Source organism: Sorex fumeus, unplaced genomic scaffold (genome assembly GCF_029834395.1).
Source record: "Sorex fumeus unplaced genomic scaffold, SorFum_2.1 ptg000051l, whole genome shotgun sequence".
NCBI classification, from domain to species: Eukaryota; Metazoa; Chordata; class Mammalia; order Eulipotyphla; family Soricidae; genus Sorex; species Sorex fumeus.
The window spans coordinates 15,815,791-15,841,140 of record NW_026606108.1 but is presented as its reverse complement, the minus strand read 5'-3'; the positions used below and the strand labels follow the sequence as shown (position 1 = coordinate 15,841,140).

The following is a 25,350-nucleotide window of genomic DNA, read 5'->3' as shown; positions in this document are numbered from 1 at the left end:
CCAGAGCCACAACCCAGATTCAGTATAATTCCACAGCCTGTGAAAGTCTCTTCCTGCTCCAAGGCAGTTCATCTCTGGGGAACCACTGTATCTCTACACATCAATTCTATTTACTGGAAAGTTTCTGCTTGCTTTCACTCAGCACAATTATCTAAACATTCATCTGTATTGGACCAGAGAAATAGCACAGGCTTTAAGGTGCTTGCTTTAAACGGATCCCGTTTATATGCTCCTGTAAAACTTCCAGGTGTGATCCCTGAGCACATAGTAAGGAATAAACCCTGAGTACGGATACGTGTGGCCCAGAAACAATAGGAAAAGGGATGGGGGTTGTATTTATTCATGTTGTTGGAGTGGAGTGGGGATCATGATAAATCATCATGATAAAGTGAGTCAGAAAGCGAAAAGACAATCACCAAATGATCTGACTTCACAGGTGGGATATAAATGAAACAAAGTTGGAGTAAGATGTTCTCTATGGAAACAAGCTCTGAGATTGGGCAAAAGGACATGGATTGGGGCTGGAGTGATAGCACAGAAGGTAGAGCGTTTGCCTTGCACCCGGCTGACCCGGGTTTGATTCCCAGCATCCCATATGGTCGCCTGAGCATCACCAGGAGTAATTCCTGAGTGCAAAGCCAGGAGTATCCCCTGTCCATTGCTTGGTGTGACCCAAAAAAGAAAAAAAATGGATTTACAGAAGTGGGAGGATCTTGGGACAGTGGTAGTGGATTTTTATTGGGGGGAGGCTTGGACCACACCTCAGTAAAGGTATGCTCAAGGCTTATTCCTGACTCCTTATCAGGCTTGGAACCACATGTGCTGTTGGGGATAAAACTCAGGTGAGCTGTTTGCAAGGTAAGTGCCCAACTCACTACTATTCTATTTCTCCAGTCCCAGCATTGCAAGTTTCAAATACAGATATGAAAACTGCTGTAAACCCCTTTACCAATTTTTTTAAAAATCCAGGAGCTGGAGTGATAGGGTTCTTGCCTTGCTTGCAGCTGACAAGATTTAGTCCTTGGCATCCTATAACTGTTTCTCAATCATTGTGAGGAGTAATTCCTAGACACAGAATCAGGAGTAACTCCTAAGCATCGCTGAAAGTGACTCCAAAATTTAAAAAAATCTACCCATGTGGTTCCATAAATTTGTTTCTTTTTTACTACAAATAAGTATTCCACTGTGTGGCTGGATTACATTTTCCTCACCTGTATACATCTGATGGTTTCTAGCTTGGAGCAATGGGAATAAAAAAACTATGAAAGTCACCTACAAGTTTTTGTGTGGACCTAAGTTTTAATTTCTCGAGTAAAAACCTAACAGTTGAATTGTTAAGTCTTGTGTCTAACATTTTAGAAGATGACCAAGTTCCCTGAGCAGAGCCAGATATATTGGTGGCCTCTAAGAACTTTTCTCTCCTTAAAAACAAAGAACAGGGACCAGAGTAATAGTACAGTGGGTAGGGCATTTGCTTTGCAGGTAACTGACCCAGGTTCGATCTCTGGCATCCCAAATGGTCCCCTAAGCACTTCAAGGGATAATTCCTGAGTGCAGAGCAGGAGAGTAGCCTGGGGCATTGCCGAGTGTGACCCAAAGAGCAAAAAATTAAATAAAAAATTAAATAAACAGCAAAAAATAACAACAACAAAAAAAATCCACCTCAAAAAAGCAGATGTTTTCCAAAGCAGTTATTGCTTTGTTGTATTCACACCAGCAAAATGGGAGAACACTAGTTGCTTCACATCTATGTCAACATTGGGTATTGTCAATTTCTCTAGTTTGAACCATGTCACTCCATGTGGAGAGGATGCATTTACACATTTATGTTTTTTGTTTTGGTGGAAGTGGGAAACTCAAAAGTTGCGCTCAGATAGCCAGGGCCATTTCTCATGATATTCCAACCAAGCCAAAGACTTAATGCACAGGATTAAGAATATGGTACTGCTTGGGCCCTGCTGTGCCATGAACACCAGTGCCAACTGGGCAGTGCTAGGGACCGCCAGGATACATTGATGCACAGATCATGCAGTGTCAGGGACTAACCCAGGTCGGTCATCCTAACCCACATACCATTTCCCCAGCTATTATATTTACTCTTGAGTATGTATATGTAGTTGTATGGTTAATATTCCCTTTTCTCTTTCTGCAGCACCTGTGACTTGGTGCATGTGACCAGGGTCAACCAACACCCTTCCAGGACTTGATGAGTGGAGTGAGAAATAGTGGTTCCTTTTCCTTGCTTCTTTTCCCCCCTTTTTTCTTTTGCTATTTGGGTCATACCCAGCGATGCTCAAGGGTTACTCCTGGCTCTGCACTCAGGAATTATTCCTGGTGGTACCTGGGGAACCATATGGGATGCTGAGGATTGAACTGGTCAGCCGCATGCAAGACAAACGTCTTACCCACTGAACTATCGCTTTGGCCCCAAGAGTTCCTTTTTCTAAGACGCCTCCATGTGGAGAATGCTTGTCTAGTAGAAATTCATCCCAGGGCAACACAGGACCTGAAATGACAAGCCCCACTGGAGGCCCTAGACTATCACTGTCATTAACATATGGCTCAGGAGCCAGAGTGATAGTAAAAAATGGGCAGGGCACTTGTCTTGCATGTGGCTGACCTGAGCTTGATTCTTCATACCACATATGGTCCCCTGAGCACCACCAGGAGTCATTCCTGAGTGCAGAGCCAGGAGTAAGCCCTGAGTATTGCCAGGTGTGGCCAAAAACAAAAAATAACAAACAAACAAAAACAACCAAAAACATCAGCTCCAGAAGTGAGAAGACACGACACATACTTTTCTGTTTAATAAAGTGATGCAATGGAGATCTTCACAGTGAGTTCATGAAGAAGGAAGGGACTGTAAATCAGTTTACCCAAAAATTTCTAGACTTGGGGGCTGTAGCAGGAGCACTGGGGGTAAGTGGGAATTATTCAGCAAAAGATAAGAATGGGGAGGGTAACCCCACACACATTGCAGATGGAGCATTCCTGAGTGTCATAAAGTGTGGAACAATAAATGTAAAGAAAAGTGTCACTTGAGGGAAAGCGACTGAGGTGTCTGTGGCCTCTGACACTCAGCCGTGAGATGGGCCAAGTAGCTAGAGGGGAAGGCAGGGGAACCCTCTGAGGGCCTTCATGAGCTAATGAAAAGCTTTTACATTTTTTTTCTACAAAAACAACAAAAAACTTAGTTCCAGATTTTTGGGGATGTGGGAGTGCCCCCCACAGTAGAAAGCCATAGATTTCAGGAACCAGTTTGGGGTACAACATCAGGTGCCCTGAAAACAGCATGCATGGGTGCCCAGCGTGTTAGGATTCAATAAGCTTATTGCTTTTCTTTTGAATAATTTCAAAGTATGTGAATAGTGACCTCCTAAAAATCATCATTAGTCATAAGCTACACTTACCTCGGTGATCTGTGGCTCTGTGGTTAGGGTTCGCCCAAGGCTATACATTAGGGTAATCAATGACTGTGGTCCATACCTGCAAAACAAGACACTAATCAAGGTGGGGAATGTTTGCCCAGATAAAAGGATATTTTATACCACAGAAAAAAAGCTCAGGTTTAACCACTGCTAATTTCTATCTCCCAAAGATATGAGAAAACACTAGTTTGAATTAGTCCAGCTACATTTACCTTTTTTACATTATTATTATTATTTTTTGTTTTCAAAAAATTTCCAGGGGCCACTCATGGCAGAGCTCAGCTTTGTAGTACTGGGACTAATGATGCTTGGGACCACCAAAAACTTGCACAAGCCAGGCCTGTGCTCTGTTTTGGAGTTATCTCAGAAACCCTAGCTTAAACTTATTATTTTTGAAACAAGATAATTTTTATTGAACAGAATTTATTGAGAAAGATGTGATGGGGAGAAAGAGAGAATACAGTTAAGAGAGAATATGAGCTTAAAAAGAAAGAAAGAGAGGGATGTGTGTTTAAGGGAGAACATGGGCTTGAATGCACAAGTCAACCCAGATTCAATAGAAAGTAAAAAGTCCGGTAGCCCTAAAGAAATACTGTTACTGATTCGTGTGACATCTACTTAAAAAAATTATTTAAATGTGAAGCATTCTTTTCAAAAACAACTGCTCAAATCTTTTTCAAATAGATGCTTAGAATAGATGTCACAAAATTGAAATCAAAGGCCCAGGGATGGAGGCCAGCAAGGCAACAGCCACCCGGGCATGAGGCCTGGAGTCGTATCTTTGGTGCTGTCTCAAAGACTAAGGGTGATCCAGGAAGCAGTGTTACTGGCAATGGCCAACATCACAAAGTGTGTGATCCCTGGCACACCATAATCAAGCCTTTGCAAGATTTCAGGACCCTGGTGAGCATCACAAGCAACTGTGTGAGCATCACAATCAAGCCAGTCATTTCGGCAATTACAAAGGGCAGGTAAGGAAAAATATATAAGGGAGTAGGTTAAATGTGCAAGTTTTGCCCCTTAAATACAGCTGCCCTGATTCTTCTAAATTCCCACAAACAGACATGGTAAGAAACATCTCTAGTTGGAGTGAAATACCCAAGAAGAATCACCTGAAACAAATCCCTGAATTTATTCGCAACAAACAAAATCTGGAAACATCCTGAGGGCCCAACACCAGATGGATGGATAAAGCACGAGTGCTGTCTATACATGTTGGACTACCCCTTAGCTATGAGAAAAGACGAAATCCTGCAGTTCACTGCGACTTGTATTGAACTAGAGGGCATTCTGCTGAGTGAAGTGAGTCAGAGGGAGAAGGACAAATATTGGAGGATCTTGCATATATGTACAGTGTCAAGAAACATATTAAGGGAATAAACAATGGCCAATGCAAACAGACCCAAGAGTCAGCCTATAGAATTGAGTTCGTTAAGATGGAGGTTTAGGATGGGGTAAGAAGGGACCTGGGACCTAGACATACTGATGAAGGGGTTTGGGCACTTTTGTAAATGGGTATGGTGTATCCATATTCTTTCTGAAACATTGTTATGGAATACTATTGTAAATCAGGGGTACTAAATAGACACTAAAAAAGAAAATAGAGCCATACAGCATATCTATGGACAACGAGCAGATACATACCTGCCCCCAAAATATCTGTAGTTAAAAAATATATAGACTTTGGAAGCATTAAAAGAAGAAAGAAAATAAAGTTAATACAATAGAATAAAGAAGAAATAGCTGAATTCCCTTGATAGTGAAAACACACACTAGATTTACTTCAATTTACTTGCAATTAAAAAATAGACAAATTGAGGGTAGCATAATATATACAGAGTTGAGTAAAAATAGTACTTTTGTTTTTTAAGTTCCCAACTAAAAGTATTAATTCTATTCACAGACTACATATAATTCAGATGAGCAAATCCATTTCTATAGGGGGAATGGAAAAAAATTCTTCATTTACATTGCACATGTATTGTCACAGTCTGTAATATTACTCAAGAAATTTTCTAAAAATTTTCAAAGAAACCAGGTTCTAACCTTTAAACAGCCCAGAAAACTGGGTAACTACATTGGTAAATGTGTGAATTTCTTCTAGATTGAGGAGAGAGTTTACCTCAAAATTAAGGCAGGGTTGGCAATTTGTAAGTTGTAAAACTGGGGAGCCCATACACAGAAGCATCATTGCTAAGATAAGATCATGTGATTGGTCACCTATCAGACACCGGGCTCACTATCACTGGGGCTGAACTGCCACTGGTACTGCGAGTAGTGTGAGATAGGTAGACTGGACCTGAGGCCAGGAGGCTAAAAGCCACCAGTAAGGGGGAGCTGAGGTTCAAGGGAGACTTAGCAAGCATGTGGATGTTCTGATTCTGAGTTGCTGAGTGAGGGAGCCACCAGCCACACTCTACACTTAGACCAAAGCTGGTGCAACTGAGGAACTAAATTGGACATTTTATCAAATTTAAACATCCACATCAGGGGCTATTATATTGAGCAATGCATTATATTATAATGAGCATCAATGATAATGAATTTGTTAGTGTTGGGGCTTCACTGGTTCCATGGGGTGCTCAGGAGACCATGTGGTGCTAGGAATCAAACCCAAACCTATTGCATGCAAAGTATATACTCAGTCACTGGTTGACAAAAGTCTTAATCCTCAATTGGTTCTATATTTAACTCTTCCTGAGCCATCTGAGGGACCAGTGAAGGGCACCAATTTCCTGCCCTATGTGTGCAGGTTCTGATTTTAAAGGAAAAAGTGAATTCGTGAACTTCTCAGTATAATAACCATCTTGGTGATTCCAAAGCTCTGCTCCACCAGACAGGTGCTGAGCTGAACCTAAGGGAAACAGCTCGGGTTCACTGAAGTGTGGACACAATCCAGGGCTGACAGAAACCAGATCACCTAAACCACAACAGTGTTAGCACACATATACTAAGTGTCAGGTATGATTAATACTAAGCCTGAGAACTAAGAGTCTATCTTCCTCAGGGCCCAGCAGAGCCTCAGAAGGAAAAGAAAATGGGTCTGCCTGTATTAGTTATAAGTTGGACTCTCAAATATATCATGACATATTTATTAAAGGAGCTGCTCTCTCAAGATTTTAATTCAACTAGATGATTTAACAGGAAGGTCTGAAAGAAAACAGTCATGGACTGTAGTTGAAGTGAATGACTTTGCACAAAATGACCACAACAGCAAGAGGACAGATGGCTTTGCAGACCAGGCAAAGCTAGTAGGTCAGGGACTGGAGCAATAGTAAAATGGTCAGGGCAATTTCCTTGCATGTATCTGACCTGAGTTTATTCCTTGGCACCATATAGGGTCCCCAGAACCCAACCAGGAGTGATCCCTGAGCACAGAGCCAGGAGTAAGCCCTGAGCACCACTCTGTGTGGCCCCCAAATAAAACAAAGCCAGAAGAGTCAGTAGGTCAGACAAGGGTTCTAGGAGATAGAATATGATACAAACTCCAAGGAAAGACAACAAAAACTGACAAACCCTTTCAGCCTGGAATCTCTGAAACTTCATGGAGCAGAAGGACCCTTATGATTAATTCTGATTTATATCTCAACCCCTTTGGGAACCCCTAATTCCCAATGGGAAGTAGGGTCTGTGAAGGTGCAGATAATCTTTAATAACAAGCAAAAAAGGGAAGACACCTTTATTCCCAAGGTCTTCAGGATCCCAGGAAACTTAAGGAACTCATAAGGTGCTCTGAAGCAATGACCCCAGACAGCAGGTAAGTTTTGGTGGTTCAGTGTGTATTGCTTGGGTTTTGCCTGTCAGTGTGTATTTTACCCAGCAGAGGAACTGGGAAGCAAGCATGTATGATATTTGGGGAAGGAAGAGCAAGGTTGGGTCACCTAGTGGTGTTTGGAGGCTACTCCTGGCTCTGTGCTTAGGGGTTGCTCTCAGTGCATCTCAGGGACAAGATGGTGCCAGAAATCAAACCAGGGTCAGCTCTATCCAAGGCAAGCACCTTAGCCCCTGTATTATCTCTCTGGTTTGCATATTTGATCTTAAAAAGAAATACAGTGGGTTCAAGAACATGGAAATTAGATATATGAAAGGAATTCAGTAAACAAAAGACATTTGTGCCACATCCAGGCTGATGTAACAATGAGCATTTTTAAAAAAGATATATTGATACATCCCACAAAATAAATGAATGAGGTGCACTCTTACTGTAATACAAATCTGTTTGAATCTGGATGTCTGAATAGATTTATAATGAGCACAATAGGGATACCGAGGTTGGTTAAGCATCCTATGTAAATCCATTTTTATACAGAAAGCCAAAACCAAGGATAGGTGATCTCTTTTATAATTCAGTCAGTTGGTGGTGAGACTAAATGCAGGAAAAAAAATCACTATTTTTCTAGTTGATGCAGAGGACTTTGAGGACCTAAATGCAAGAAAGGTCTCATGTTTCCTTCTTACCTTTCACTCACAGCTTGCCAATTGTCGACTAAAAAGTCCTTTACAATGTACCGGCCAACTTCAGATGCTGCCACAACTTCCATTACATTTGTTTCATTAAAAGTGAATGGCGACGTAATGATGGCATACTGCATGTACCTGCAAAGGTATATTTGCAAAACCACAAATATGTCAAAAAGGATTCAACAGAGTTCATTTAAATAAATGGAATTATAATCTCCACAGGGTCCTAACTTAGTTGGAAATTGAAGCCTTATCACTACCTCCAGGTTCCTCCACCAGGAACATTTTTCTTCTTCTTTTATTCATGTATATTATACTTGATTTTGTTTTGGGACCATACCAAGCAGTACTCAGGGCTTATTCCTGGCTCTGCACTCAGGGAATCACTGTTGGAGGGACTAAGGGGGATGCAGTGCCGGGGATTGAGCCCTGGTTGGCTGGGTGCAAGGTAGGTACCCTGCCTGATCTACTCTCTCTCTCCAGTCTCAAACACCAGGATCTTTCAAGGCAAGTTTCAATAATTACCTTTTAAGTATCCGTGGATCTCTACTGCAGCCCATGGCATAAGCATATTGCATTTTTTCGTCTTCCTTTGTTTTGCTTTTGTAGACATTTAACAAGAAGTCCCATTCTTTATCATTTCCCAAGGCAATGCCATAACATAAAATCACACTTTTAATTGGGTCAGGTATTCTGTAAGTCATAACATGCAATGACATTTCTCATAAAAGTTGGTAAACATGTTTTCTACATTGCTATACACATAGGGAAGATATAGTTGGAGTTCTAAGAAATAAAGGTCAAAAGCAGGAATCTAGAAAAGCAATTGCAGAAATCTCTAGCATGAAAAAAATCATTAAATTAGTTTAGAAATGATGTTTTAAGGGAGGTGTAAATTAGAGTAGTACAAACTATATACATAGATAATTCAATTTGCTCTCATAGTTGTCACACTTCCTAAGAGTCCATTCTAGGTGCTTTTTTAGAGGTAATAAAATAAAACCAAAATTAGAGGGTCTAAGGCTCAGCTCTCGGGAGGATTTAACTTCATGAGGAAGGAATATCTTTGGAGAAGTAATATATTTTATCATAGTTATCAAATATGACAATATACAAAAGAGTCCATCTAGGCATAAGAGCTTCTTAGGGAATGTGAGACCTGGGAGGCAATTCATGGTATATATTATAACTTCACTGATGTGCACAGTCCCGTACTACAAAGTATTTGGAAGGGAAAAAAAGGGAATATATTATGGAGACATTACCAAGTGAAAACAAAGAAATTGCTCCCAGAATGAGATCACTGAAAAGGTAGAGAAATGGGTGCTGAAATAGGGCATAAGAAAGTGTAGTTACAGCATCCTTCTTACTCATTTTCTGGATGTTTCATCCATTTTCTGAAGAGTTCTCTTGACATTTGAAGACAGTCTTCGAGGCCCAACCAACATGCAGTTAAAAACAGTTTTTCCAGTGATATTCTCGAAGAAAAATGCAAAGAAAAACATTTTTTATCTTGCATGACTACATTTATTTTTTCTGCCTTCAAAGAATAAGTGTTTCATGAGAAAGAATAGGTATTTAAAAGCATACTTCCAATAACATACGGACTGTGTAAAAAATAGCTTTTGTGGATGGCAAATGTACTTAAGATGCAGAGAGAGATATACAGAGAGGTTCTCAGGCACCACATAAACTCCGAAAGCTGGTGTTTTTTGAAGTTAGAAATAAATTAATGCCATTCTTCATCTTCCTGAAACACACACGGCGTGCACACACTCCACATCTGTTATCAATTTATTTTTCTTCCCCTTTACAATAATTGCTTCATGGATTAAACAAGTGAATTCAGAGTATCTGATATCATACACTTTTAAAAGTACTTCTTTCTCTATACTTGGAAACAAGAGAAAACCAATTCTTTTCCCCCCTTCACAATGCACCTTTCCTTCCCTATTTCTTCCTCTACTCCTCCAGGCTTATCAATTATGTCCAGCAAAAGAAGAGAGGCCTTTTTGTTGCTGTTATTTTTCTCATAAAGCTAAGAAGCTATATACCTTATGGTTCAAAACAAAATTAATTTGAAGAAATACAATAAAAGACAATAATAAATCCCAATTGGCAGTGCCTTCAGGGCACTGTAGTCTGAGTTTACACCAGAGTAAAGGAATTCAAACTGGCCAGAAGGCTCCATAAAATTCAAGAGCCAACCTCTACATTGCTCTGACTTTCTGATAAGCAATAATGGGATGTCCAAGGAGAGGTAAAGAGAGAGATTGAGAGAGGTTGAGAGAGAGAGAGAAAGAGAGAGAGAGAGAGAGAGAGGGAGTTCTAGCATTCACATATCATCACTCTCTTTCTACCCTTAAAAGTTGACTACAGCCACATGTAGTTCTCTGGATGTTGTCTCTAACTGTCCATGGCCATGCAAAAGAGGATTGGTCCTGGGATGCCACAACCACTGGTCACTACGATGGTGAATGTGGCAGGTTAACATATATACTGGTTGACCAAGCACACCTCTGACTTCTCATTCTGCACATAACTTCCTATCCACTTTGCAGCTATTCTTACCCTCTCCCACAGTCTTTCTATCCAACTCACTGTCCTTTCTGTCACATGTCCTTCCACTAAAACCTCTCTCCCTCAAAGAAACTCCAGAAAACAGAGTAACATTTTTGTCTATTTTGTGTTTCTCTTTTGGTTTGACTTCATCTTAATGTTGTTTAGAGGTGGTCATGGTTCTCTCCTTATATCTCGATGTCCATCCTACACACATACAAACCTTGGGTCAAAGGGAGGTGCTGGCACCTCAGCCCTGCTTTGTCTGTCACGCTTGTGCCAGAGTATCACAACTGCAGGCTACAGTCCTCAAAAAAAGGACTGTTAATAATGAAAATCATTCACAATTCTTACTCAGGATCACACATAAATGACATATATTTCACTGTCAGCCTCCCACATAAGATTTGGATTATAGTAAAATTTGTTATCAATAATATTCAGAAGGAACATTGTTTCCTGTGGTCTTTCCATGCCCTTCAATTCAATAATGTAGAATAGTTCTAATTTGCACAACACTTCACCAGTAGTAAGACACACTTACAACTTCAACCAGTACCTAAACATTTGAGAATACAGAACTCTAGGTTCTGATTTTTTCCTCTATTTACTTTGCAAGTAAGTTATGATCCTAAACTATTCATTCCTGTTAGGATGCAAGTAGTTCACCAACACCAAGGCTATTGTTTGGCAGTAGCATATAAAATCTCTCAAGAAATAATAGTTATTGGGATCTTATTTTATATATCAGAACTTAGCTATTAATATGAACTACCTTATTAAATTGCTCCAAAACATACTTACAGAGCTAAATAGTCATCCTCCAGAGCTGCTGCATTTTCACGAATTGTGGTTGAATAAACATTCCATACTGAAGTAAGTCTTGTTAATAGGTATTTCTATAAACAATGAAAACATAAACATACCTCATGGTTCAAAACACTGAATTTATATTTTATTCCTTTTTTGTGAAGAAGCATTCAGAGAAATGTGACATATTTCTTTAAAAATAATCTCTGTGAATTGCTAAATGTGTAACTGATTATTTTTTTCACTTATCTAGGCTCAATTTTCTTCTTCACAAGCAATAAATAACATAACTTAGGTAGGTACATCATGTGACACATAGTAAGAATTCAATAGATATGAACAATTATTAATATCACCCCAAATATTGTCCGCTACCTTCAAAATAAAGAAAATAAAACCATTAAACTTTATCATATGATTTATGCCTTAGAAAAATCTATGACCTTAGTCTGGAATCTTTCTGAAATATAAGCTGGTAAATAATAATATTATAGAAGCTGTACATTTACCAATCATTCTTAAGAAAAAATTAAATGCTATTCCTTGAAATTCCTCAAAACCAAGTATGTTTTTAGTGCTATATGCAGAACCAGTCATCACATACAACCAGTCACCTAAATCCCACAAACATTTGTGTGCCTGCCTCTATTGATCAGGATTCCCAGAGCTAAGCACGTTCCTGTCAGCATTTTTGGATACTAAAGAAAAGAAAATCTGGAGCTTTGTGACCAGAGCGAAAGTACAGTGGGCAGGGCACTGGCCTTGCATGTGGCTGACTCGAGTTCAATATGGTCGAACCTCACATGGTCCCCAAGGAGTGATCCCTTAGCATAGAACCAGGAGTGAGCACAGGTGGGTGTGGTCCCAGGACTACAACAACAAATCTGAGATTTTGAGTGATCCTATCCTGATAATGCTCCCAAAACTCACTTGAAATCACTACCTACCACAACTGCTGATTCGTTTCTGTTCCTAAGTTCTCAGAAAGATTGTCCCCAATTTCTTTCTCACCTGTGCCCTATTTCTTATGATGATTTTTAAGATCTCATAATGGAACTTTCCCCCTTTTGTACTTTTATATAGAAACGTTTCTCCTTTGTATAATGACCTGGGACATATCACTTCATCATTCATTCATTTAAATTCCTCCCTCATTCTTTCTGTGAATGAGTGCACATGAAAGAGTTCAACACCAAAAGCTGATGCTAAAATGTTTATTTTCCCCCTGTGATATATCTTTTTGGTAGTTTGCTTCTTTGTTTTGAGTATTGGACCACACCTGGAAGTGTTTGCGGAATAGGGCTCAGTGATCTGATCACTCAAGCAGTGCTCAGAAGACCTCATAATATTAGGGATCAAACCTAGGATTCTCATATGCAAAGCATGTTCTTTAGCTTACTGAGCTATCTTCCTGGATCTATTTCTCTAGTTTTAAGTTCTGGTCCTAGTATAAATTAGAATATTTTAATTACAAATATAGCCTTGTTAGAAATCACTTTGTTACTAGGAACAATTTTAGCTAAATAGTCGCTAAAAAATACTATCCTTTACTGAAAAAAGAGGCAGGCCATTTCTGTGCTTCCTAGAACTATTATTATTTCCCCCAAGAATTACACAACTTTTCAAACTTCTCTCACATTCATCTCGTAGATCAGACCTAATAAGGTATTTTAATGTGATACATGTATACTCATATATATAGATATATATAGAGATATATATCAGAGATTAATTTGAGAAAGACACATTTCACAGATGCTGGAGAGAATGTATAAAGAGAAAGAGAATATTTTTCTTAAAACCACATGACAAAGAATGAAATTACCTTTAATAATGGGTATAAATCATAGTTGTTCACCTCAGAAATAAGATCCCTGGTTACCAGGTTCATCAAGACTGCATACCATACTATAATTTCATCTTCTTCAGCAAGGTACTTGGTTAAATCAAGTGCTGTTTCAATCTCAATATAATTGTTTCTGTTTGGTTTAAAAAACACACACACTCAAAAAAAACCTTCAGTCGCTAAATGAATTTGCACACTTTCCATGCTTGTTCCATGCTTCAATGCCTGCCTTCAGTAAGACTGTCAAATAAAAAAAACAAAAACTAGAGGGTAAAGAAAGGTCCCATTTTCTTGGTAAGATGGAACTCAAGTAATGTTGACCAACTATCCATTTCAAGTTGGTTCATTCAAATACCCAAATGTCTGGAGATTAAAAAAAAATCCAAGCCCAGTGTTGGATTAATTACTGGATAATTAATATCTGTGCATTAAGCATGCATATTTCTGGGAGTGTAATTTCTACTTAGCAAGTTTTTGGGACATTCTCTGTTGAATGCATTGCCAGCTACTGTGAAAACACAAACACAGATGACATTTTTTTTTGCCTGTTATTCAGAAACTATTAATCCAGTGAGGAGCTGAGACTTAGAAGTGATTAATGAAAGATCTTAGAAAAGACAACGAGTACAATAGAAAAAGAAGAAAAACACAGGTATATGATTTTTAAAAAGTCAGGGAAAGCCTTCTACAGGGTGAAGTTGAGAAAGGTAAAAAACGGGTAGGACTGAAATGGGTGAAAAATAAGGAGGAAGTAAATTTAGTATGGAGAAGGTAGACAAGGAATCAGTGATGAGCAAGCCAAGATGACAGAGGTAGAGTTTCTTCTGTGTTACCGTGAGAGGTACTGTGAATTGGTAAGATGAGCCAAAACCATGAGTTTTGAAGAACAAGAGAAAAAGTTTCCATTTGGTGGAAATTTGTTAAAACACCCAAGTATCATCATGAAATATCTAAAAATTTGTTTGCAACTGTGCTAAACAAAACAGAATGGGATTCAAAACAACTAATAGCTGGACACTAATGCAACAGGCCAGGTGAGAGATGACAAAAAATTGCAAAGGTAAGAAGGTGAGGGTCCAGATGACATTCCTAAGACTAGATGAGACATGGCATTTCAATGACAGCCGGAGAGATCTTCAATTCTTCAAGATCAATTGAAAGAAGGGTGCACACTAAGAAATTAACTGCAGGAGCAATTTAGAGATAGAAATCAAGTTGACTGTTCAGGACAAAGAGAAGACAGGAGAGAAGGAGAGAGAGAGAGATATTTAGATATCATCAAGATAGCCTTCCACAAACATTTGCTGAGGTCACACTATGTGTATATAATAGAATAATCACTGAGATGGTATTGAGTATGTCTAAGTTATCTAAAGGAAAAAGAGAAGAAATTAACATCACCATGACTAATCTTGAGGATGGTCAACAGGAAGAAAAGTCAGATATGTGAGGAGAAACAGGCCTGCCTACTGGAGTTTTGGAAAGCAAAATAAAGTCTTGGAAAGCAAAATACAGCAGGATGTAGTCAACTATCAAAGTCATGCTAATTTTAGGAGGTGTTTCAGCAAAGCAGTAAAGAAAAAGTGAAACAAGTCACAGAGGGGGAGGCGGAGAAATTAAGGAGAAAATATGCAAACTTTTGCTCAAGAAACGTGACAACAAAGAAAGGCAGAACAGACTGAATAATTTCTCATTCAAGCTCCCTAGTTGTACAGTCTAAAATTTTTAATTCCAAACAGATATTAAGGTGCCTGAATAACATTTATCAGCATAGAATATACTACATATGTCTACTATAAATACAATTAGTAATTCTTGAATACATAAAAACATGGGCCATATCTCATTAAAATGATCCCTATAGCCATCACCCTTGGTGGTGAACTGTCACTGTTGTTCATCGATTTGCTCGAGTGGGCCCAGTAACATCTCCATTGGAGACTTTGTTGTTACTGTGTTTGGCATATCGAATACGTCACGGATAGCTTGTCAGGCTCTGCCGTGAGGGCGAGATACTCTCGGTAGCTTGCCGGGCTCTCCGAGAGGGGGTGGAGGAATCGAACTCGTCGGGTCAGCCATGTTGGCTGCGTGCGAGGCAAACGCCCTACCACTGTGCTACTGCTCCAGCCCTGGTGGTGAACAAAAGTTTCAAATGATAGACTATGTTTTTCAGCAACTATTTCTTTTTGATATGCCAGCTACTTTATTTCCTTAACCTACAAGATCACATTAAAACATGGACAAATATCCAATAGTCTTCACAGATTTACCATCTTAATATTTAACAGTCTTTACCAATGTAAGCCAGACTCATTTGTATTTCACCAAAGTTTCATTTATTCACTTTTTAGTAAGGGACTACACCCAATCTTGTATATACCTAGCATGTCTCTACTACTTGACTTATCTCCAAAGCCCCAATTTTTATTCATTTTGTAGAGGAGAAAGACTTCAAAGGCCATACTCAGGAGGTGCAGAGGCTCCTCTTAGCAACTCTCAGCCAACAGGTCAAAGACACAACAATGCTTGACCTCTGCAACGGTTCCTGTGGTATTCAAGGGACCATGTGGTTCTGGGGGCTCAGAGCAGGATTGGCCACACGCAAAGTAATCATAGCCCCTGGGCTCTCTCTCCAACCCTTGTAAGTTTTATTCTTAATTGAGACTTTTTAAATATTTATTTTTACTACTTTTGATAGGGCTGGAGCGATAGCACAGAGATAAGGCGTTTGCCTTGCACAGAGCCAGCCCGGCCGTGCTGGGTTTGATTCCTCCACCTCTCTTGGAGAGCCCGGCAAGCTACCGAGAGTATCTCGCCTGCACGGCAAAGCCTGGCAAGCTACCTGTGATGTATTCAATATGCCAAACACAGTAACAATAAGTCTCAAAATGGAGACGTGACTGGGCCCACTCGAGATGAAGAACGAGAGGGCAGTGTTTTGGGCTGGAGCCATAGCACAGCGGGTAGGGCATTTGCCTTGCAAACGGCCAATATGACCAACCCAAGTTCGATTCCTCCGCCCCTCTTTGACAGCCCCGCAAGCTACTGAGAGTATCTCGCCTGCATGGCAAAGCCTGGCAAGCTCTCCGTGACATATCTGATATGACTAACACAGTAACAATTGTCACAATGGAGATGTTACTGGGCCCGCTCGAGCAAATCAATGAACAAAGGGAGGACAGTGACAGTGACTACTTTTGATAATCATTCTATGCATATTTAAATACTGCTCATTTATTCTATTTCTAGTTTCTCTACTGCATTCTTCTAAACTTTTCCATTGAGAACTTCCCTTTTAAAACACTGAATCATGGCCCACATCTAAAAGAACAAAAGCAACCGGTGTTGGCGCAGATGTGGCAAGAAATTCTTTCACTGCTTGTGGGAATGCCGACTGGTTCAGCCCTTTTGGAAAACAGTATGGACGATTCTCAAAAAATTAAAAATTGAGCTCCCATTTGACCCAGCAATACCACTCATGGGAATATATCCCAGAGAGGCAAAAAAGTACAGTCGAAATGACATCTGCACTTGTATGTTCATTGCTGCACTGTTCACAATAGCCAGAATCTGGAAAAAACCCAAGTTCCTGAGAACAGATGACTGGTTAAAGAAACTTTGGTACATCTACACAATTGAATATTATGCAGCAGTTAGAGAGGATGAAGTCATGGAATTTGCAAACAAGTGATTCTACATGGAAAGTATCATGCTAAGTGAAATGAGCCAGAAAGAGAGGGACAAACATAGAAATAATGCACTCATCTGGGGAATATAAAGTAACAGAATGGGAGATGAACACCCAAGAATGGTTGAGATAAGTACCAGGAGGTCTGCTCCATAGCTTGGAAACCAGCAGCACATGTTGGGGGAAAACACAGCTCATATAGAGAAGGGAACACCAAGTAAAGGGTGTTCGAAGGATTTGCTCAGGATGCGAGATGCGTGCTGAAAGTAGATTATGGACTAAACACGATGGCCACTCAATACCTCTACTGCAAACCACAACACCCTAAAGGAAAGAGAAAGCAAAAGGGAATGCCCTGCCATATAGGTGGAGCGGGGTACGGGGAATGGGGTTGGGAGGGCTACTGGGATCATTGGTGGTGGAGAATGGGCACTAGTAGAGGGATGGGTACTTGGTCATTGTATAACTAAAACCGAAACACCAAAGTTTGTAAGTCTACAACTGTACCTCATGGTGTCTCACTAATAAAAAATTTTTTTTTAATTTTAAAAACTAAAATAAAACACTGAATCATCTTTGCTTTCCTTCTAAGACTTTGTAAAAATTTCTCTATAATCAGTTTAAATTTTATTACACCAAGGTTAATTTAATTTAAAAATATAGAATTGTGATATAATTTTTCATTAAACTTTGCCTTGAGAAAAAAAATACCCTTCCTTTCAAATTATAAAAAACAGTTTTCTACTGAGTTTATTTCTAACAGCAATATTTCCTTTTTCATGATAAATGTTTTGAAAAGTTGTCATTTTTATTGTTATACTGGTCTCTTCCAACAAAAATAGTTGAAAATGATTACTTTGGACAGAAATTGGGTGCTGAAAGTATGTAAAGGGATATACCTGATAACCTTTCAGTATCTATAATGCAAACCATAATGCCCAAAAGGGGCTGGGGGGAGAGAGGGAGAGAGAGAGAGACAGAGAGACAGAGAGAATTGACTGCCATAGAGGCTGGGTGAGGTGGTAGGGAAACTGAGGAAATTGTTGGTCGGCAAATGTACAATGGTGAAGGGACTGGTGTTGGAAAATTATGTTACTTAAACCCAATCATGAACAACTTTGTAACTGTGTATCTCACTGTAATTCAATTAAAAAATTAATTTTAAATATTGCCTTTTTCTAAGTTATTCTTTATGATAAAAAACATATCACATGAAACTTAACACCTTAATCATTTAAAGTGTTCAACTCAGTGATACTAAATGCATTCCTAATGCTGTGCAAAAATCACCACCATCCAGCTCAATAACTCTCCGTCTTGTTAGACTGAATCAGTAACTCCCTTATTCCTTTCTCCTCCCAGAAGCTGGCAACCACCCTTTTATTTTCTCTATGATTTTGGCTATCTTGATTTTTAAGCATCACCTAAAGTAAACTCATACAGTATGTGTCTTTTGCAAATGCCTTATTTCATTTAGAACCATGTACTCATCCATATCATTGCCTATCCAACTTGCCTTCTAAAATCCATGGAATTAGATCATTATCAATATTTAGGACCTGTATCCTGAGTTTAACTTCATAGTTGTTTGAGGCTATTATTTTTTAAAAGTTATCAAGGTCAGTCTAAAACCACGAAACAAAAAAATATACTCACTTAGACAAGGAAAAGGCATCATCAATCAATTGGAGTCTATGAATAACAGGAATTGCCTGCAAATTAGATCCAAAATATGTGCAAGAAAATATGAGAACACTGTTTAGTTTTAAAAAATCAAAATAACATTTGAAGAGCATTGCTGCTTACAGGGCATGTCCTCATGAATTATCTCATGTGCGCAGAAATGACAATTACTAAGGATATTCCCCATAAGTTTTTTGTACATCTGTTTTTAATAAATAATCCCTTTGGACATTCATCATAAGGATCAAACAAGGCAGAGTTATGCCAAAATACTTTCCAAAAAGCAGCATGTCAAAAAGTAAAATAGAAAGCCAAGTTGAAAAGATAGAAAATATATATTTAATTGAATTACAAAAGTCAAGTAATTTTCATAAAAAAAAATTTGGCAGAGGAGGCCACACAAACTTATGACATAGCAGTATTCTGGTAAAATTGAGGCACTTTTTGGAAATAATCAATTGCAGGGCCAGAGAGATAGCACCAGAAGGAGGAGGGCAGTTAAGCGTGACCCGGGGTTCAATTCCTAGCACTGTATACGATCATCGGAGCATAGCCAGAAGTGATCCCTAAGCAGAGACAAAAACAAGCCCTGAACACCTCCAGGTGTGGCTCAAAAAACAAAGCCAAAACAATTTTTTAATATAGTTTTTTTAGCTTTGGGCCACACCCAGTGATGCTCAGGGATTACTCTTGGCTCTGTGCTCAGAAACTACTCCTGACAATGCTCTGGGCACCACATTGGATGCCAGAGATTGAACCCAGGTCTGTCACGTGAAAGGCAAGTGCCCTACCCATTGTAATATTCCTCCAGCACCCTAAAATTATTTAATATTAAAAATAAAATCTTATGGATGGGGCTGGAGAAGTTAACACAGAAATTAAGACCCATGCCTTGGACCAGGGAGACAATACAGTGGGTAGTACACTCACTTACCAGGTTTGATCCCTGCACAGAGAGCCTAGAGTAAGTAAGTCCTAAGCACTACACCAGGTATGTCCCCTCAAACCAAAACCAAACCAACAAACAAAAAAAAATCTGACCCAAATGTCTTGAGTGGCTGACCACGACTTGATCCCCAACACCACAAAGTGCCTCTGAGCACTGCCAAGTGCAGCTATCAGGATGGTCTGGGTAATCCCAGAAATCCCCCACCCCCTCTCCACCTGCCTGAACCACAATGAGTTGGCTGAAAAATGCCAGGAGGGCACCACCGCCACCCCCCCACGGGCTCCTGAGCATCATTTGGGTGACCTCCTCCCTGAAACACTGTCTTCTCGAGATTTCACTGATTTGATATAAAATCACCCATAGAGCCCCTGGCTCAGGGAAAAGTAAGGGCGATCTGGCAACCTCTCATAGGAGCCCCAGCACTGTGGGACACACATCTGTGTCAGGCCAGCACCCAGAGAGGGTTCAAAGCCTCCTGCATCTTCCCTCACTACCTCCCCACATGGCTGAGGATCTAGGGCTAGAAAAGTTCTCTCCACCACGTCTCTTTCAGCATCTGAACAAATCACATTTAAGTCTTTCCTTGGCAGCAGTCCCATTTCCTTTCTGGAAAATAACATTTTCTAAATTAATATTAATAATGGAAATGCTGTTTTCTTTGCTCATCAGTCATGTCTCAGGAATAACGAACCTCTGCTGTGCATTCAGGAAATCTATAACGGTCTCAAGAAAGCCCTGTTACAGTGGCATGACCCAACACGACTATGGTGAAGAGTACTCATACCTTTAGGAATAAATACGAATAATTTTGAGTCTTAAAAACAAAGCCTTGATTGTGGCTTGCCTCTGTCAAACATAATGCAGACATCCCTTTATGTAAGTGTCACGATACTTTAAGGTAAGACAAGGCAGTCATTATTATACAGATATGGAACTACGTACAATCGTCAAAATCATGGAGGAGGCCCACAGTCGTGCATCTGGTAAATGAGGAACAGAACTAAGCACAAGTCTGCCCGTCCCAAACCCAAGCTCTGGTTCCCATGTGCCATTACTGATAGAGAGGTTGCTGAAGGTCTCAGAGAACTCTGGAAAATTTTGTCTTATACCCCAGTGGCCCTTTAGCTTAACAGCCTAGTTTTGAATTTTTTGGTGTGAGGGGTTCTCTCAAAGGGTGCTCAGGAAGCCAGATCAGTGTGAAGGTCCATGGTGCCGCTCAGTGGGACCCTCTGGTGCCAAGAATTAAACCGAGGTTGCCATCTGCAAGCAGGCCCTTTAACCTAGCTCTCAAACCCTCAACACCAAGTTTTGCAACAGAGCTGTTCATAGTAAGTTATACCAGATTCAACTCTATATACTCCCAAGCCAGCCTCTACCATCACCTACAAAGCTCAATTTGGGGAATGGAGGTGGGCTACAGCTGGCAGTGCTCAGGGATCACTCCTGGCAAAGCTTGGGGCATCAGGCATAGTGCTGGGGATCAAGCTCAGGGGTGCTGTCTACAAGGCAAGAACAAGGGGAAAATCCAGAGTGCCTGGAGCATTAGAGTTTCCTCCCTGCAAACGGGATTATAAAAACTGCACCTCTGACAAGGTTAGGGAGTGTTATGTTTCTGACATTTAGTAAGAAGTGTCCAAAAAAATCCTTACCTTAGGATCTTTCTCTAGCTGTTCCTTAATTTTCTTCCAACCAAGTTCATCATACTTCACTCTATAATACCCAGTTGTATTCAAATTTAAGATCACCCAGTCATGATCAGAATCTGAAATTTGCATTTCCGGAAATATTTCTGCAATGAAATATGTGATGAGTCTGAGATCGCAGGTTTTTGAAAGGAGTTCAGTACAAGTTTACACTCGATTCTTATTCTAAATAACAAGCTCTCCAAATACACATAGTAAAGGAGTACTGAAATATATATCTGAGTGATTATATATTTTCCATATATAATGACATTTCCCCCCCATGAAACCACTCAGCCTGCATCCTGTCCCTCTCACCCTTCCAAGGGAAGAGAAGAATGATCATCAATGGTAAAAGTCAGTCACAAAAGTCATACCTGAACCAGCATCACGCTCCAGAGAGGATGCTCTAGCTTCTCACGGTTTTAGGCACTCTACATGATCAGAGACTTCTCTAGTAATGACTACAGACATGCTCCCCCAAAGGATAATATAAAGACTCTCTTCCAATGGGGGCCACACCTGGTGGCGCTTAAGGGCTTGTGGCCATTTCCAACAGAACTCAGCCTGTGAGGCCTATGGTGCTCCAGGCAGAGTGCTCACTATCTACAAGGGCCATATCCAGCTGTCAGCCCTGCTGTGCTCAGGGATCACTGGGGCTACATCTACTGGTTCTCGGGGGCTACCAGAGCTATGTGGGCATTGATTAGGGGTTGGATGGTGCCAGGGAACAAACTCAGGGACTCACATAACCATGCAAGGCATAAGCTCTACCCCCACTGAACTACCAACCTGTTCTCTCCACACATAATGGTTTTTGATTTGAAATTTTTAATCTCTTTGTTTGGGGTCAGAGAGATAGCTCAAGGGGTCTCCCACATGCAAATCACCTATGGATATATCTCACTAGCACTACCAGGCAGGCCCACCTTCCTTAAAACCAAAAAAGATAGAAAAATAGAACAAAACAGAGCCAGAGTGGTAGTACAGCAGGTAGAGCACTTGCTCTGCATGCAGCCAGCTGGGGTTTGATCCCCAGCACCACAAATGTTCCCTGAGCACTGCCAGGAGTGAACCCTGAGCACCACCAGGTGTGGACCCCTTCCCCCCAATAAAAGAAACACGTATCACTGGGGTCAAAGAGACTAACAGAAGGTAGGGTGCCTGCCTTGCATGTGGCTGACCCAGGTTTGATCCCTGGCACCAGGAATGGCCCCTGGAGCCTGTCAAGAGTGATCTCTGAGTGAAGAGTAGGAGTAAGTCTTGAGCATGGCCAGGAGTGCTCCCCCCAAACAACAAAACACATAGAACTAAATAAAGTTCTTTATTCCCCAGGATAATGTTTAGTTTTATTTTTCTATTTTTAAATATACAATGATTGTTCAGGCAACATGTATGCAACAGTGTTTGTATGTATGTGTTTGGTGTCCAAAGCTACTGCAACTCCACCAACAACACATGCCAAGAGAGTGTTCCCAAAGCTAGACATCGCCCAGTTTTCATCTCTGTATATAGGTCATATATTCACTGTTTATATGTGAAGATATGTAAAAAATCTGTTACTTACTGCTGCTTTCATCTAGCCAGACTAAAGACTGTGCAATTCCATTTCTCATCCAAAGAACTGGGACAATCCATGTCTTACTTATTTGGAGAAAAAAAAATCCAGTTAGTTTTTACACCAAAGCGATGCAAACTATATTCAATGAGGTAATAGCACAACAGCTACGTGTTTTCCTGGCTCTGCAGGACTTTATTCTCAGGTTTACTTGCTGTTGTTTTCACAAACCACTTTTGCTTGGCCGGTGAATTTACTCTTGTGTCGTAAAGATTTACTTCTTTTCTAACTTAGCCACCGAGGCAGTCTTATACCTGATATGTTCAAAGCCCATTTATATGAAATTTCAGCCACCTGGCCTCACTCAAAGGTCATTCAAATGCTGCAGACAGACCCAAATTCATCCGTGCCAAGAGAGGTGAAGAGCAATTTAAGAAGAGAGAGCTTGACAAACATTGGAAATACTTTTCCACCTCAAGCTCTCTCCCCATCTCAAAAGTGTTGGGCAGGACTCAGCCAGGTCATTCAAGTTTACTGAATGCCGACATTCTTCCCACATCGGTGGACGTGCCTTGGATGAAGTAGCTGACTATGAGGACATTAGTCACCAGAGGAGACACACAATTTGGAGTTTTGGACAGTGTTTCCCATCTGACTCAAGTGCCCACAAGTCTGGTTTTTCAAAAAACCTTGCACTGTGGGTGTTTATCTGCTTAGCCAAAGTCACAGAACTTTAGAGTGAGAAGGGCCTTCAGGCCTCTGTTTTTCTCTCCTGGAGTTACAAAGAGAGGAAGAGCTGAGCATGTGGGTAGGGGAGGTTGGAGCTAGAAAATGAACCACTCGTTTGGGCTGCCATTGACTAAAATGCGCTGTGAGTACCACAACTTTATCAAAAATAGTTGAAAATTATCTAACAAGAAGTAGATGGTGGGGGCTGGAGCAATAGCACAGAGGGTAGGGCGTTTGCCTTGCACACAGCCGACCCAGGTTCAATTCCCAGCATTCCATATGGTCCCCTGAGCACCGCCAGAAGTAACCCCTGAGCATTGCCAGGTGTCATCCAAAAAGAAAAAAAAAGAAGAAGTAGATGATGATCCATACTAAACTATTCGACACTCATTTCATTTCACTTTTGCACCAGTCCTTCAGGTACATGATTTTCCATTCACTTCATGCATAGGTCACTTGAACCCAGAGACTTTAAATAGAACTTACCTAAGGTTTGAATTCAGGTAAAGCCAATACTGGAACCCAGGCCATGATTCTCACATGACATACATGTTTACAAATACATACACCCGCAAGGGTATATTCCTCAAGGGTATATTTGCCATTCAATTTGTTACTGGGAAGTAAAGACAGAATGGCAACAGCCTTGCAACCCTTTTCTCTTAATTTACATGATAAGAAGAGCCACTGCCTGCACCCCAACCCTTTATCACTTCTGTCTAAAAGGACAAAGAGGTATGACCACATCAAAGCTACGGTGGTGGCTGGTGTGGCTGCAAACTCTGAGGGAGATGGGGGAGGGGCACTGCCTTCAGTCCTCAATGCAGGTCTCTGACCCTGCTCCTCACAAAGGGCTCAGTCGCAGTCTCACACCCTGATATCCAACATCCACATCAGCCCCCTGAGAGGTTTGTACTCAACAGGGATGGTTTCCATTTGCTCAGAGCTCAACCCCACATCAGCAGAAGACAAAAGGGCAAGTCTACCTACTTGTGGGCTGGAGGAGCCTTTCCAAGATAAAATGGCTCTTGTTTCATGATGCCTGTGGAGACATTTAAGGTGACAACTGGAAAGCCACCCTGGTGAGTCCAACTGTCCATGATGTCTTTGACTGTGGCTGGCAAGACAATTTTACTCTGGTCATCTATGGCCTGTTTAAAAAATAAATCATTATGGGGGCAGAAGAGATAGGAGAGTGGGCAGGGCAACCCAGGCTCAATCCCGGGCACCCCATATAGTCCCTGAGCAGAGAGCCAGGAATGATCCCTGAGCACAAGTCAGGAATAAGCACTAAGCACTGCTGGGTGTGCTGTAAAACAACAAAAATCATCCTAGAAGCAGCTGTTTATCACCAAAATCTTTTGAGATAACAACTTCTTAGCAGAAATGACACAGATGTTCTGTTTCTCATTTATACAGTAATTCGCACTGGATGATCTTCTGGGCAAAACTGAGCTCTGCTCATCTCTGTATGAATGGTTATTTAAGACATGCATGCATGCATTCATTCACTGAATATATGAATCATGTCCTTATACATATATTTATGTGCCAGGCTCTGCTCTGAGCACTGGGATACACTGTTGAAGTCTAAAGAAACGAACCTTGGGCAGACAGAGATAGTGCAAGAGTTAAGGCTCTTGCCTTGCATGGGGTCAACCTTGGTTCCATTCCCAGCATTGTATACTGCCAGGAGTGACTACTGAGCACAGCTGGGTGTGGTTTCCAACCTCTGCTCAAAGAACTAAACATCCCTGTCCTAAGGGAATTTGACAAACAAAACCATAGTATTTTTCCTGCAGCACTATATGTCCTCCCAGACCTGGAAGGTGCTGTACATTCTAAACCATAGTGCAAAGAAAGTGTCAGCAAGTCAGATAATTACCATTTGAAAATGCCTCCACAGGTCATCTTGCTCAGCATTTGAGTAAGAAAATGTCCTCAAATATGACTGCAA

At 40.6% G+C, this 25,350-nt stretch overlaps 1 protein-coding gene and 1 non-coding gene across 2 annotated transcripts in view; both read right to left on the bottom strand.

Moving 5' to 3' along the window:
- LVRN (laeverin) overlaps positions 1-25,350 on the bottom strand; it is a 64,826-nt gene that overhangs the window by 2,749 nt on the left and 36,727 nt on the right. The window contains exons 9-20 of the mRNA XM_056124713.1: positions 25,279-25,344; positions 24,406-24,544; positions 23,397-23,430; positions 22,674-22,750; positions 21,074-21,213; positions 18,449-18,504; positions 13,084-13,237; positions 11,253-11,347; positions 9,260-9,367; positions 8,415-8,582; positions 7,887-8,024; positions 3,411-3,486 (exon numbers count right to left, since the gene is read on the bottom strand). Of these exons, the coding sequence (XP_055980688.1) occupies positions 3,411-3,486; positions 7,887-8,024; positions 8,415-8,582; positions 9,260-9,367; positions 11,253-11,347; positions 13,084-13,237; positions 18,449-18,504; positions 21,074-21,213; positions 22,674-22,750; positions 23,397-23,430; positions 24,406-24,544; positions 25,279-25,344 (1,251 nt within the window). The remainder of the gene's footprint in view (positions 1-3,410; positions 3,487-7,886; positions 8,025-8,414; positions 8,583-9,259; positions 9,368-11,252; positions 11,348-13,083; positions 13,238-18,448; positions 18,505-21,073; positions 21,214-22,673; positions 22,751-23,396; positions 23,431-24,405; positions 24,545-25,278; positions 25,345-25,350) is intronic.
- On the bottom strand, positions 21,395-21,601 carry LOC130033224 (small nucleolar RNA U3). The gene has a single exon (XR_008793932.1). It is a non-coding gene; the product is annotated as a small nucleolar RNA U3 (small nucleolar RNA).